Here is a 14,288-nt window from a genome sequence, read left to right on the forward strand (position 1 = left end):
CAAAGTTTTGCATGTATGAGCTAATTACTTTTTACTGTTGCATAAAGATTTTTTGACTGACTTACATCACTTTCAGTCATTCAGATCGATTTTTAAATAGTTGCCTACTTAGTAATACCACCCCTCTGATGGATAATAATGCATTTTAAAGATAATCAAGCAGAAGGTTGAAAAATACTAGAATTAATGAGCTTAAAACCCATGAATATTCTAATTCAGGTGAAATTGTGGCAGTCTTGAACAGAAACTTTGGAATGATGTTGAGATTTATTTAGAATCACTTCCTGAAATGACAAAGATCTGAGGAGCACAGTTACCACCTTGACTGCTCCTGCCAGTCCCAAAGGTGACACATAGATCTTCCCAGATGGAATAATCTGATGTTGCTGTGGGAGCAAAATGGTTTTCCTGTGAGGACTGAAGAACCCCCAGGCCCAGTCGTGGTGAGAAGCACAATCCCAGACTGGTGACGAAGATTTTGTTGCCTTTGGTCTCAAAGGGTAGGATAGAGAGAAAAGTGGCTGTGAGGTACTTGGTAATCAAAGCTGGTCTGGAGGAAAAGGAGGAGCAGGATCCACAGCCTTAGGGCTGACACTGAACTTTGTGCTGAACACAGCCCCAGTCCTGGCAGGTGGCTCTGGGGATGAATCTGCTGTGGCACCTCGCTCTGTGCCAGGCCAGGTAACTGAGTGGCTTTGAGGTGTGACTGCCTCAGCACCTGCCTGCACACAGGGACCAGCAGGAAGCATTTGGGGAACAAACCCAGACAGCTGCCAGGTACAGCTCTCCTTGCACCAGATCCTGGTGAGCTGGCTTTACAAAAGCTGGCTTTATTGTTGATTCCATCTCAACAATAAGGACATTAAAATTCCCAACAGCCTCAACTGGAGTGCTTGTGTTTAGGCACCAGAGCCTGTGCTGCTGTGGGGTTGTGTGGGCTCGAGCTTCCCTGTGCTCACAGGCTGCATTCTCAAGCACAGCATTCTGTGCACTTTATCCCCTTATAATCCCTCTTGCTTACGAGGAAAACCACTCCCATGTTGCTGACTGTTTGTGCGGGTGGCATTTAGCAAGGAGCAGCCGAGAAGTGGCACAGGCCTGTAAGGAAATGGCACTGCCACATCTGGTGGCTTTGTCTGCACTGCAGTGTGTTACATGCCCTCGGGGAGGGCCCAGGAAGGCACAAGGACTCGGTTGGTGATAATTCATCCCCTCAGCCAGCCGGGCTGAGCCCCTGCTCCAGCTCCTGCCCTTTGTCCCTTGGGGAGCTGCAGCTCACAGGCACTGAGCAGAGTTACACTCACCTGGGTCATAAATCTTGATTACAGCACGGAAGAAGCTTTGTTCCCTGCTGTTCAAAACGATGTTGTGTTTATTGTAACAAACAAGTCTTCTGAAAGGCCTGGCAGTCACAGGAGTAGCCCTTTATTTGTGCAACTGGATTATGTAAAGCAGGGCAGGTTCTGATGAGTGGAAATACATCCCACATAAGGGCAAGGAGTGTGGTTTGCCAGTAACTGAGCTCTCACCACCACCCACCTGCACCTCTGGGCAGGGAGAGTGGGAAGAGTGGTGGCCCTGTGGTCCAACCCTGCCATGCTGACACTCAGCCCTGGCAGCACCTGCCAGCCTGGAGCTGGCTTCCCAAAAAACATCAAAAATACTTTGAAAGGATCAAAATAACAACAGTGTGACCCACCCCATTCCTGTACTATTCCCTGGCCACTGACTGCATTTTCAGTGGCTACAGAAAGGATCCTGCTGTCATGTCTTGTGTGAAAAGCAGGGATCTGGTCCAGGAGCAGCTGGGTGTGTGTAGGCCTGGGACACATCCTCTGTGCTCGTGACTGGCTGCATTACTGCCACTGCAGGGTCACATTCACTCCCCTGCTCCCATCACCTGCAGAACCAGTGCTCTCCTGCCTTTGCCCTGCTGTTGGGTTTGGTTGTTTTTACAGAGGTGGAAGGTGACACTGAGGGGGTGAGTGACAAGCCAAGAGCACAACACCATGCTGGGATGGGGGTCTCCCTGCCACAAAGCCAGGTAAGACATTTGGGGTGCTCTTGCTCCCCCCTTTTGCCCACTCAGTTGTTTCTAGGTGCTGTGCCCAGTGAGGCCATGCACTGCAGTGCTGAGGTGGCAGCTACAGTCCTACCTTTGCCTGGCAGAGCTGCCAAAGCTGCAGAAGAGATTATGGAGGGCAGAGGGAAACAGAAAAACCAGCATAAATAAAGGCCAAGCACAGAGCAGAAACATGATTTAAAATATGGGAGTGTACAAAAATAGGGGATAACTAGACCAGGAGATAGGGGCTGTCCAGGGAGAGGAGCTCCCAGCCCAGCAGTGAGGAAAGCAGTAATTCAGCTCTGTGGCTTCTGCTGACCATTACACACATGGGACACAAAACACATTTTGCAGCAGGTCCCATGGTGAGCAAGGAGCTGCTTTTGGCCTGCAGCTGCTCCTGTGCCACACCTGGGACGCTGCAGCAGCCTCTGTGCAGAGGCCACTCGGCCTCACCTGGCCAAGGGCATTGTGACAGGTGACCCCACCTCTGCTCTTCAGCTGCAGCTGCTGGGGGCTGCAGAAATTTCTCCCCCAGTTTCCCAAACTAAGGCAAGAGGAACTGACTTAGGCAGCCCTTACCTGTCAAACAAATGGTGAAATCCACCCAAAGACATTCCATTCTGCAGCCCCCACCCCCAAAATGCCCTCCAGTGCCCCTTCAGTTTTTAAGACCGGTGCCCTTGTTTGAACTGTTCAGGTCCAATCAGCAGCACAGTCCCTTACATGTGTTTGATTCAGGCTTTTTCTAAGTTCTGTGTCTTTAGAAATTGTTCTGCCTGTACATCAGGCCCTCCCAAATGCTGTCTAAAAAAGTAGCCAATCTCAACGAAAGCTGAAGGAGGCAGGACCATCACCAAAATGACTGCAGGCAGTGCTGGTGTTTTACATCCTAACAGCCTTAATCTGAGGAGATCACACACAAACAAAGTGAAACCTGTTAATTGCTAAGTATCAGTTGTACTGATGATGCTTTAGGAATTAAAAGCCTCATTCTTGGCCCTCCAAGCTGAAACTCATAATCCACATGTCAGAATTATAAGCCTAAAGTGTACTGAACCAGAAAAGAAGCCATAATTGTATTTCTCAAGAAAATAACTTTATTAATTAGTAGACACCTGAGAAAAATTTTCATTAGAACAACATTCTTAATGATATTTCTGCAGTGCTAAGTGAGTTTGATATACATTTATATCATCTGTGCAAAGAAGGCATCAGGGTATCTGAAAAATTTAAAAGCTTCACCTTTGAAGGAACTTTGTCAGAATCAAATATAAAACTTAAGTAATGCCTGAAATTAAAAAAAAATTATACTGGTCCAAAAAATTGTTGTAGTTTTATAAATATATCTGTAAACAGAAATAGCTGGTATTTTAAATAATCTGAATACAAAACTCAGAGTTAAATATTTCTATTGTGCAGTGCAGCTACCTGTTCTTCTGTCACTGCCCAAGAGAAGTCAGAAAACCAGCCATCCTCCCGCACACACAGGAAAGGAGTTCTCTGTGCACTAAAAATTACTCACTTGTTAAAAACATACCCATCCATTTAATAATTGTTTCCATGACAAGAATCAATAATTCATTCACCTTTTTTGTTAAGATGTAATGAGCCAAAATATTTAAATCTGTTTTGTACAGACCAGGAATAGTGAACAAATAGATGGTCCACAGGAGTTTTCTGAAAAATGTTAATACTTCTTGTAAACTCATTTTAGCAAAGTTACTGCTAACTGACCCATTTATCTTGAAGACACTTCTTTATCACAAGAACACAGAACTCACAAAATGATGTAACAAGTGATGACTAAAAGTGTATTTACCTACTGTACCATCAAGGTATTTCCCATTGCATATATAAGGTAAAATATATTTTTCTGAGTCTAAATAAAATTAGTATGCCAAATGAAATGAACTCTTTTACTGAACACAGAGGGGCATTAAATTCTAGAGATGTATACAACTACCAGAAGAAAAGAGCAGCAAGTTTTAAATGTGCATATGCTGTCAAAACAAAATAGAATTCCAGCAGTCCAGGTAAAGACCCACTTGAACCCAGGCAAGTCTGCAGAGTTCATTCATCTTCTAACATGAACTATATGCATGCAGCCAATAAACTTTAACTTCTTAAAGTTCATAAACCTGTTTAAGGCTCTCAAGATCTTCCAGTGAGTACTGATCACTCTGGCTTTCTGTCAGTAAGTCAAACAGATGCTGTATCTCTTCTTTTTCATTTTTGCTGAGAAGAGCCAGCACCACCTGAAAAAATCCCACAACAAATTATTTTATAATCAGCACAGGTTGAGTGAGAATCAAAATATCTGACAGAGACACATAAGTCAGTGTGGTTTTTCCTTTTAAGATATGAAAATTTCCTTTAGATTTCTGTGCAATTTAAGTACCCACTCAATCAGTCTATGTTCTTACCTTAAATCTTTTGGCTTTGCTCAAGTAGAACAGGTGCTGATATACAAGGCCAGGATCTTTTCCAGCTATGTAATGTTCCAATGACTGGATAAAAATCAGAAGGATTTCTCCTTCAAGTTTGTTACTTAGCAGCACTGGCAGTGTTTTTGGATCAGTAGTTGTTAAGAGATCTGCACAAGCAGCTTTATCCTTACTGGCATTCAGTGCATTGATGATCTGACCGAAGTCGTAAGCGTTGGGTGGTTCTGAAACACGGAGCCTCTCCGAGGATCTCCTTGGCACTGCCTTTGGAACAGCCTCCTCAGCAGCCACGGGCTGAGCCTCAGCATCTTCTGATGTGGCAAAGTGGCCCTCTCCCTGTGCATCAGGGTCAGTCTCCTTCACAAACAAAGGGGCAACAGATCACTTCATGTGGACACAGAGATAACCAGAAGCTTCATAAACTGCACTTATCCATCACAGCACTGGATTAAAGCTGGCACTCTGCTCTTCAACAAAGAAGTGCACCCACCTTCTTCCATGTCCTACTGGCCCCAGAACAGGAGCTCTCTAATTCACCTTTAAAGGCTCGCTGTCCAAAGTGTATTTTTTACACCTCCTTTTCACTGCTTGGCACTGCACTGTGGAATCACCCCTGCAGAGCACCAGGAGAAAGGAGGACTCCACACATGTATTAATGTGAAGTTCAAGAAGACAGGGACAGCTGGAGTCAAGGCAGCAGACACCCATGTTCCATTTCTCTGCATCAGATTGCTGTTTGGAGTCTTGCTTTGGAGGGAGAAAGCTCAGCATGGATAACCTGCCTCACTATCCACTTCTGAGGCTGCAACCTCCATCAAGTTTCACGAATCAGTAACTAAAAATTAACTACGGGGGCCAACTAACTACATTTGCTAAAATCTATTTCAAGCCATCAAGAGTTGTGAAATTATTATAACCTGACTAAAACTTACTGAACAGGGTCTGTCAATGCCAAGTATTTTGAAAAGTCTGAAAATACTATATTGCATAGAACAGGAGATTAGTAATTTTTGGAAAATACTGCATTTGGCTTATAGACATTTTGTTCTATTTTTCAACAATCCTTAGAATCAAGGGAGAAACCTTGTCTGTCTTTTATATAATTATAGCTTGATTAACAAAGAATAATGATGATAAATTATTTTTCTAATTTTGTTTTTCTTTACAGTCTGTCTTCATGGAAAAAAGACAATCTTGTACTACAGCAGGTGAAAGAGGGGAGCCTCTCCACAGGGGCAGTTGTAATGATGCCAGCAAACATAAATGCTTCCTGCGTGATCCCTAGGAAAATTACCAGTGCCAGCAATGTAGTTAGCTGGTCTCTGAATTATGTGGTCACTTCCCAAACTGCCTCTAAACACCTTCCAGGTCCTGTTGTTTGTCACAACTCAGAGCTTAACTAACACTATACCAGATTATGCCTGTTACATAAAATCCCATGAGCTCGTGACAACCTGAAGTACTTCAAGAACATTTTCCCCCCCCCCCATATTAATAACTGCAGTTTCCATTATACCAGATTCTGAAATTACATTATCAAATTACAGTACCACTGTTCAGACTGGTAACTATGTATTTTAACTATACATTTTTAAATGAAAAGGGGGAAAAGAATTCTTTAACGACCAGCAAAGCTACAATCCAAAAATATCAGATGACTGAGAAAATCCTTTCATCACCTAATTCTACCCAGAACTGTGCAAATCTAACATTTTGATCTTGTACATAACATTACATCCTGTGTTTCTTTTATAAGATCCTATAGATGTTTTACTCTTGCTCTTTAGGGTAGGATTTCATTTTTCAGACCCCTAACTTCAGGACCAGCACAGGAGCAGCCAGGCCATCTGCTGACCACAGACCTCTGCCAGCACAGCCCCAGAGGCTGCCCAAGGAGCACAGAATTCAAAAATGAAACTGCTATTTCACAGCTGCACTCTGTAAAACATATTTCAAAGCTTAAGCAGCTTTTGTTTACAAGGAGCATACCCTCGAGTTTAGTGCCATCTAAATGGACTATTTTCCTTCCTGCTCTAGTTCTGAATACACTTGTGAGCAGTCCAAGCTTTATCATATGTAAAACTCCTCCAATATGCCCTCAAAATTATATGAAAAATACAACACCATCCCCACAAAGATACAGATTCAAGATGGACAAACAAAAGCTTTAGTATCTCTTCAAATGTGCAGCTTCTGCTGTGTTTGCTTTTAAGAAATGAGCAGGCACACCACCTCTTGTATGGTTATCTTCTTCCCGTGTGCTTGCTGACTGCCATCTCCAGCACTGCTGTCAAGGTGAAGCAGCTGGGTTACCTCCTCTAATTCCTTCTGTGCTTCAACAACATTTGGATCTATTAGAAGTACCTTGTTGAAATCATCAGCACTGGCTTGATAATTCTGTAAGTAGAAGAAAATATTTTTCTCATAAGCACCTCCCTAGAAAAATAAATCTGAAGTACCATACTGTTCTTTACAAGTAAGAAAGGTAAAAATACTGGGATCTGGACACTAAGTAGACAAAAATAATCTAAATACTGATAGTGTGATTTCTTTAGAGGGGAAAAAGGAAATGAGAATGAGTTAATACTCTGTGACTAAATATTTCCAATTAAATATGTAATATGAAATAATTTATTTTCAGAAACCTATTCCCTGTGTCAGAGAGCAAATTATTGAAGTTTGCTGCTTTTAAGCATGATTACTTACAGTGTAACACTGCTTCACAATTAATATAATGTGAGTCCAGTAAGTCTGCATACTTGCTTTGCCAATAAGAGAATTAAACTGAACTTTGATTAAAGATATATCTAATCTTCCTGGGCTTCAATCCAATAGACCATCTCTTACAGTGAAATTTTGCTAATACTTGAGAAGACTGGGATTATGTTACAACCTCTGGGCTAAACAAGATTAGGACAAACACAGTGACAGAGTGGCATTAGGACACAGTTCCTCAATAATCAGTCTTGTAATTTGTTCCATGCTTTTATTTCCCATTTTTAATGTATAATTACTATTTTTAAACTAAATTTTCTAAAGTCACAAAGTTAATAGCATCAATTGAGGAAGACTGGAATTATCACAGTCTTAGTGTGATATCACACAGACATAGGAAAATCAAGACATCTCAAGGGCTGGAGTATCAAAAATAAAGATGAAATGAAGCAGTAAACAGTAAAAGACCATACAGACAGCAAAAGACCAACAATTTCTTGTGTGAGTGGTCTTGTATTGCTTCTGTTTGGTCTTGTATTGCTTCTGTTCCCAAGCAGCATCAAAAGGTTACTATTAAATAATTTGTATTATGGAAAAAAAATCCTCATGTAGCACCTGAGGTACTTCCTCAGCACCTCAACTGTAACAGAGGAGCCAGTGTCCAAGTCACTCAAACTCCTTCCCACATTTTGTTCCAAACTGGTGGCCAGTATTCAAGGTGCAGAGGGGCTGCAGAACTGAAGCCTGCCAGGTCACGAAGGAATAGAGAGAATGAGAATTATGTACCCCTAACAAAGGAATGCACACAGGGGCCAGGTTGCTTTCATGAGAAATCCACTACTAATTAAGCTTAATCATCTGAATTACAGATGTGAGGATTCACAACTACAGAGAAAAGAGATTCTGGAACAGACTTCTGGAAACAGTAACAAGGGTCAGCAACCAATTCTACTGAATTTAAAACTGCAGCCTGCCTGACTGCCCAACAAAAATCACACAAGATGACTGTACCCAAAGCAGGAGGGTGGACTACCAGCTGCAAGAGATGCTGTTTGGGGTCCTGTGTCCTAGGCCTAACATAACCTCCCCAACATTTTTCCTGATCTTCCCTTAACTACATCCTGGTAAATCTGTAAAAAACCCCTCATTTACTACATTAAATTCCACTGCAGCTTTTTTAGTTAAATGTGTGTCTAATTACTTACAAATGACACTTCCTACCTTAGTGAGGTTTTTGCCAAACTATATGCCTTTAGCTCATACAATTCTTCATTACAGAGTAATTTGTCAACTTCAGGTAATTTTTGTCATTTTATCTGAGTTTACCTTTCACTTTCATCTCTGAAATTAGCAATAATGAAGGCATTAAATTCAACCACAACAAAACATTTTGGGAGTCCCCAGCTCAGGCTGTTCTGAAGGAGTTTATCAACACTATGTTTCACGTTGTCTTCAATAATACAAAAATAGCACTTTTTCCTGGGATATGCAAAAAGCAATCTCAGCCTTCTTCACAGGTGTGTAATATCCTTTTTACTGTCTGGTAGAATCACATTTACACTGATGTTTTATCAATTTTAACAATATAAGCTTAGAGGTGATTAATAACAGGTAGCTTAGCACAGTTACAGAAAAAACATTACAAATTGGGACTTATCACACTTCAAAAATTTTATAGCTACTGCAACAGAGGAACAAATGTATCACGTATCATGTTCCTAGGACCTGCATTTGGAATTATAACATGGGATGAGAACAGACTGGTATGCTGCTAAGCACAAACAGGTTCTCAGGTGCCTTGTAAGCTGAGACACCATCCAGTAATTTTTTGTTAAGGCATCAAACATAATGGAGGTCTGAGTAAGCATCCATGTATCTGAAGGACAATGATGAAACTTGGTGTACCTCCAGTCCACTCCTGCAATGTGGAAGACAGCACTTCAGATGCTTGTTTAAAGACACTTGTAAATTTAATACAAAGCAGGTGATGAGAGCTGCCATCATGAGCCCACAAAATCAAGAAGCTGATAATTCAATACCAAGTAAGAGCTGATGGGTAGAGCAAAGATTGCTGTGGGAGAATTGTGGAGTGTTAAGGCTGACTTAACATCACTGAAGATGGGGAACCACCAGAGGGAGGGACAAACAGAACAACATAGTTCAGTGATGGAACATGAGATTTGAAGTCACATTCAGGATGGATATGATCAATGTGTCTGCATTTATGATGATCAGGTAAAAGGATACTCTAAAAACTGTATGTAAGATGAGCACTGTGGAAACACCACCATCTCCATGCAGATGGAAAGGGAAAGGCTGAGCACTGCCACTGCCATAGAGTGACAAAGTACAGAACTGACAAAGGCCTGTAACGCAGTGGGGGAACAAAGAAAAAACAATAATTCAAACCTTGGTTTAATATGATACTTAAACATGAGCAGATGCCAAGACAGCTTGAGATTTTGGTTTGGACAGATGAAGACAAACTTGGAGAGAATCCATTTGTCATCAGCAAAGTCATAGTAAACTCCTTGACAGATAAAAGAGACTGGGATACCCAGAAGGACAATACTAGAACATTAGAACAGATTTGAAACTCACTTAACCAATCTCCAGTCAAACCTTATTTATTGCAATATTCTTGTATTTTCTCAAATTATTACATCAACATGCAGGTTTTGATGTAGCAAAAATATTTATATAATGTTTTATGTATGCCTAATGCTCTACAAAGTAATAAATCATAACACTGAGTACTTTGTTTGTAGTCACCCTTTGACAGCAACTTCCTCATTGCCTTTGAAGGGGATAAAAGCAAGTTTAGAAGTGCTTAAGAACCTGGCATGTTCTTTTTCCTCACCTGTAATCCTTTGTACGCTAGTGCTCTTCTATAAAAAGCTTTAATATTAGAATCTTCTATCTGAAGAACATGATCACAATCCCGCTTGGCCTCTTCATATTTATACAGTTTCAAGTAACAGAGAGCTCTAACACAGAAAAACAGAATACACTGCAATGTAAGTAATTCTGTAGTGCCAACATCTTCTGACTCACAAATGTTAATTAAAATACTTCAAACAATTCAGTCTCAATGTGATTTTTTTTAAGTACCATTAACTATCAAGAACATCACTGGATGGATTTAGAGAAGGCTAATTCCTGAAAAAAAACCAAAATGCAAGTACAACTAATGCTTGAAGTTAAACAGGTATGCAAATATTTTAAAAACAGAGCCTACATTAGTACAATATGATAGCATAGTGGTTAATGTAATACAGATTTTATACAGCCATTCTGGTTAAAAAAGTGCTCTGCATTAAATTAACAACACTGCTCTCTGTACCTAATTATTACTTGGAACTCTCCTATTCAAGTACTGGTCTAATCAAATCCTTCTTAAGTTTGTAGGAGCTGATAAGATTACAGCATAAAGAATTATACTGCTGAATTAGGTCAACCTTTAAAATAATGCTGATGTATGACTGTGTTCTTACTTTTATTTTCTCAGAATGTACATTTTCTCTGAATTATTACTCTTCATATCTGAGATACTGCTACTTCATGTTAAGTTTTTAATTCAAATCATACCAGTACTCTTAAAAAAATCTCAAAAACACTACAAAATGCTATGCTAATTATAACTTCTACTATTGCTTACTTTATTTATATATAAGACTTTAAGATATATATCAGTGACATTAATACTTGCTCCTCTTGAAAAATGTTTTTACAGAAATCCATTTTGTTATTATAAGCACTTACCAAGTAGGGAAAAAAAATCCCTTTTTCACAACAATGAGTGAACAGATGCAAAATCTCTATTTGAAATGAGAAAATGTAACTACTGCTATCCCACAAAGCAGCATTAGCCTTTGGATCTTTACCTGTTAGTGTAGACAGTACATTCCTCAGTATTCAACTTCATGCACTCACTGTATTTATTTGCAGCTTCTTCGTATTCCCCCATTTTTACAAAATCATTCCCTTCATTTTTCAACCTCTTGAACTTCTCTGTAGCTTCCTCACCTAGAGCAGGGAAGGATCACAGTGTCACATCAGGTCAGTTTGTTATGGGTGGCTGAATGATCTGTGCAGACTGAGGATTAACGCCTGGCAGTGGAGTCCCTGCACTGTCACTCTGCCTGTCACTCTGTCACACTGTCCCAGTCTGTCACTGCACTCGGCCATTCCTGTCCCCAGCCTCCCCTGCTGCTCCAGCCAAGGCACAGCCACACCTACATTTGGCTCAACAAATACTTCCCCATCCACCAGTGTTACTTCTCTGCTGAACATAATGGGAATGCAACAGACAGCTCCAAGCTTTCCCAGTTTCTGTGTGGCAGAGAGGGCCTACCTGTGAACACTGAGGCCCTGCTTTTACTTACACTGGTGGAGACTTAATCAGCAGGATTAAAGCCTTCCAGATCTCCACCATCACACCAAGGTGGCCATAATTTGATCTAATATTGTCTTTGCAATCATACCACAGTTACTAAGCTAAACTGACAGTGACAATACTCTGTTAAGAACTATTTCTAAAATATGCAGTGAGGAACCTTGAAACACCTAACTAGACTTTTTAGTGTAGTAACTGTGTTATTCCATAACTGCCTTCCTTCTTAATTCCACATCATTTGCTGCAGATGCTTTTGGGTTAGGCTACAGTTTTTAGCTGTGTTTGCAGTGAAAAACTGATCCCAACTGCAGCTTCATGACTCTGTTGTGAGCAAACAGTAATTATCAACACAGCTCTAAGTAAATCATAATGAAATAATCCACTTTTTGCACTGTGCTAAAGAATATGAGCCTCCTGCCAAGCTTCAGGTTTTCAACACTGTATATAACCAACAATTTAAACCTATAACTGAACTCACTGAGTTCTTTTATAAAAACATGGCAGTTTCCTATGCCAGAAAACTACATGTAGAGTTGGGTAAAAATAAACTACATGAATCACACAACTAAATTATAACTTAAGTTGTAAGACACAAAGAAAAACATACAGTTGTTGCAAAAAACTGTCAGCCAATGGTAAGGATTAACTACTGACTGAACATTATTGTTGGCAGCCTTTCAGTACCAGCTATCACTGTCAGGTCTCACTGATGCAGCAGAAGCCTGAGAAGGCAACCAGAACCTTAAGAGTCAGCCTTCAGTGAAGAAAACAGTTACACAATCATTGTTTAACTTTTCTAAAAATAAAGCCTAACCAAAGCCTGCTCTATTTGAAATAGACATGACTTGTATCACAAAGCTGCCAAGCACTTGGAGGACACTCAGTATTGCAGTAATGCATTATAGACACATAACCCCATCACTGGTACATACTTGGCCAACAGCCCAGTTACAAACTGCAGCCACCCCTGTTGTTAATTGAGGGGAGAATATCTTCAATACTACTTTATATTGAAATAAACTCAAAGGGAAACCAATTAATACTTGAATAAGGAATCATAGGGTTAAAGCCTTTGCAAAGGGAGTGTTTAATGTCAGTAACAACTGAATCAGAGAGCTTCCTTCGCTTTATATTCTAAGGGAGAAAAATGGAAACTGCAATGACGGGAAAAAAAGTCAGGAAGGAAGTTAAGTTTCCCAGAGTTCAGCACTCAGTGATTACATATGGACAAGTCCAGAACATCTTTGAAAGGTGTCTCCTAATCTTCTGCCAAAGTTGGGTGTCTGTTTGGGTGGTGGGTTTTTCTGGGAGAAAACTGTTTTTTAACTGTGTTATGATGTCAGGGAAACCACTGATGCTCGTGTCCTGGGGGTCTTCAGGCAAAACATTGCCAGCAGGGCATGGGAGAGGATTGTCCTGCTCTGCTCTGCACTGGGGCAGCATTACCTTGAGTGCTGGGAGCAGTTTTGGGCACCACAACATAAGAAAGATCCAGAGAGCATCCAAAGAAGAGCATGGTGAAGGGTCAGAGGGGAAGCTGGATGAGGAGTGGCTGAGGTCACTTGGTCTGTTCAGCCTGGACAAAACTGAGATCCCCACAAGGGGAAACAGAGAAGCAGGCACTGATCTCTTCACTCTCATGACCAGAGACAGGACTCAGGGAAGTGGAGCTAGGGGAGGTTTAGGATGGGTATCACAAAAAGGTTCTTCCCCCAGAAGCTGGTTGGGCACTGGAACAGGCTCCCCAGGGAAGTGGTCACAGCACCAAGGCTGACAGAGTTCAAGAAGGGTTTGGACAATGCTCTCAGGCTCATGGAGTGACTCTTGGGGTGTCCTGGGCAGGGCCAGCAGTTGGGCTTTGGTTATCCTGATATTTTGCCAGTGAGTATTACTGCAGATTTTATATAACTTAACTTTATATAACTAAAGTACATGCTGCAAATGACACTTGGTTTAAAAAAATTACCATAACTGCTCCACAAAGCCCATTAAACTCCATCATGTAAATGGCAGTAATTTACGTTGGGTTTTCACAAAGGTCTCAATGAGTGTTTTCTGAAGCAGTTTCTTTGACATTGTTAAAACATATTCCATTTTGTAATTAGGTTTATTTTCTGAATGTGTATTTGCATTAGCTATACATACAATTCATCTGCAATTCTTCTTCTCTGTTGATGTCTATAGTACTTGGTTTATTCTCTGAAGTGAGGCTTCCTCCATCCCACCTGTGCAGCTGAGCAGCAACTGGAACAACTGGAATTGGTGGCAGCTTCTCCCTCCAACTGGGACCATCCTGATCTATTAAAGTCTTTGTTATTCTGAAAAAGAACAGCCCCACCAACATGACTTTTCATATATTTAACTCGCACTTCAGTAACTTAGAACCAGTTCAATACTGCAATGTTTCAATTAAAAAAAAAACAAAACTTGAACAATTATCCTTAAGGCTAATTTGAAAAATATTATCACAGCAGTCAACAGTATCACACTCATTTAAGATTTAGACTTTTTCCACTTTAGAGTATTATGGAAGCATTTAGAACAAAGCTGACTTCAGCACTATCTGTAAATATTCAATCAATGACTGATTCTGTAACTAAGCTCTAAATGCTGCCTACCACATCAAGTAAAGAAATACCAAAAAAAAAAAAATTATGTATTTATT

The 14,288-nt window shown here is 40.7% G+C and overlaps 1 protein-coding gene across 2 annotated transcripts in view; it reads right to left on the reverse strand.

Annotated features, from left to right (window-relative positions):
• Nucleotides 1-3,142: 3,142 nt before the first annotated feature.
• The window catches only part of SPAG1 (sperm associated antigen 1), a 37,642-nt gene continuing 26,496 nt past the window's right edge, over nucleotides 3,143-14,288 (reverse strand). For both annotated transcript variants that reach the window (XM_036406806.1, XM_036406808.2), the window contains exons 14-19: nucleotides 13,769-13,941; nucleotides 11,112-11,253; nucleotides 10,088-10,214; nucleotides 6,745-6,909; nucleotides 4,492-4,869; nucleotides 3,143-4,323 (exon numbers count right to left, since the gene is read on the reverse strand). In XM_036406806.1, the coding sequence (XP_036262699.1) occupies nucleotides 4,192-4,323; nucleotides 4,492-4,869; nucleotides 6,745-6,909; nucleotides 10,088-10,214; nucleotides 11,112-11,253; nucleotides 13,769-13,941 (1,117 nt within the window). In that variant the 3' untranslated portion in view covers nucleotides 3,143-4,191. The remainder of the gene's footprint in view (nucleotides 4,324-4,491; nucleotides 4,870-6,744; nucleotides 6,910-10,087; nucleotides 10,215-11,111; nucleotides 11,254-13,768; nucleotides 13,942-14,288) is intronic.

Source organism: Molothrus ater, chromosome 1, assembly GCF_012460135.2.
Source record: "Molothrus ater isolate BHLD 08-10-18 breed brown headed cowbird chromosome 1, BPBGC_Mater_1.1, whole genome shotgun sequence".
Classification (NCBI taxonomy): domain Eukaryota; kingdom Metazoa; phylum Chordata; class Aves; order Passeriformes; family Icteridae; genus Molothrus; species Molothrus ater.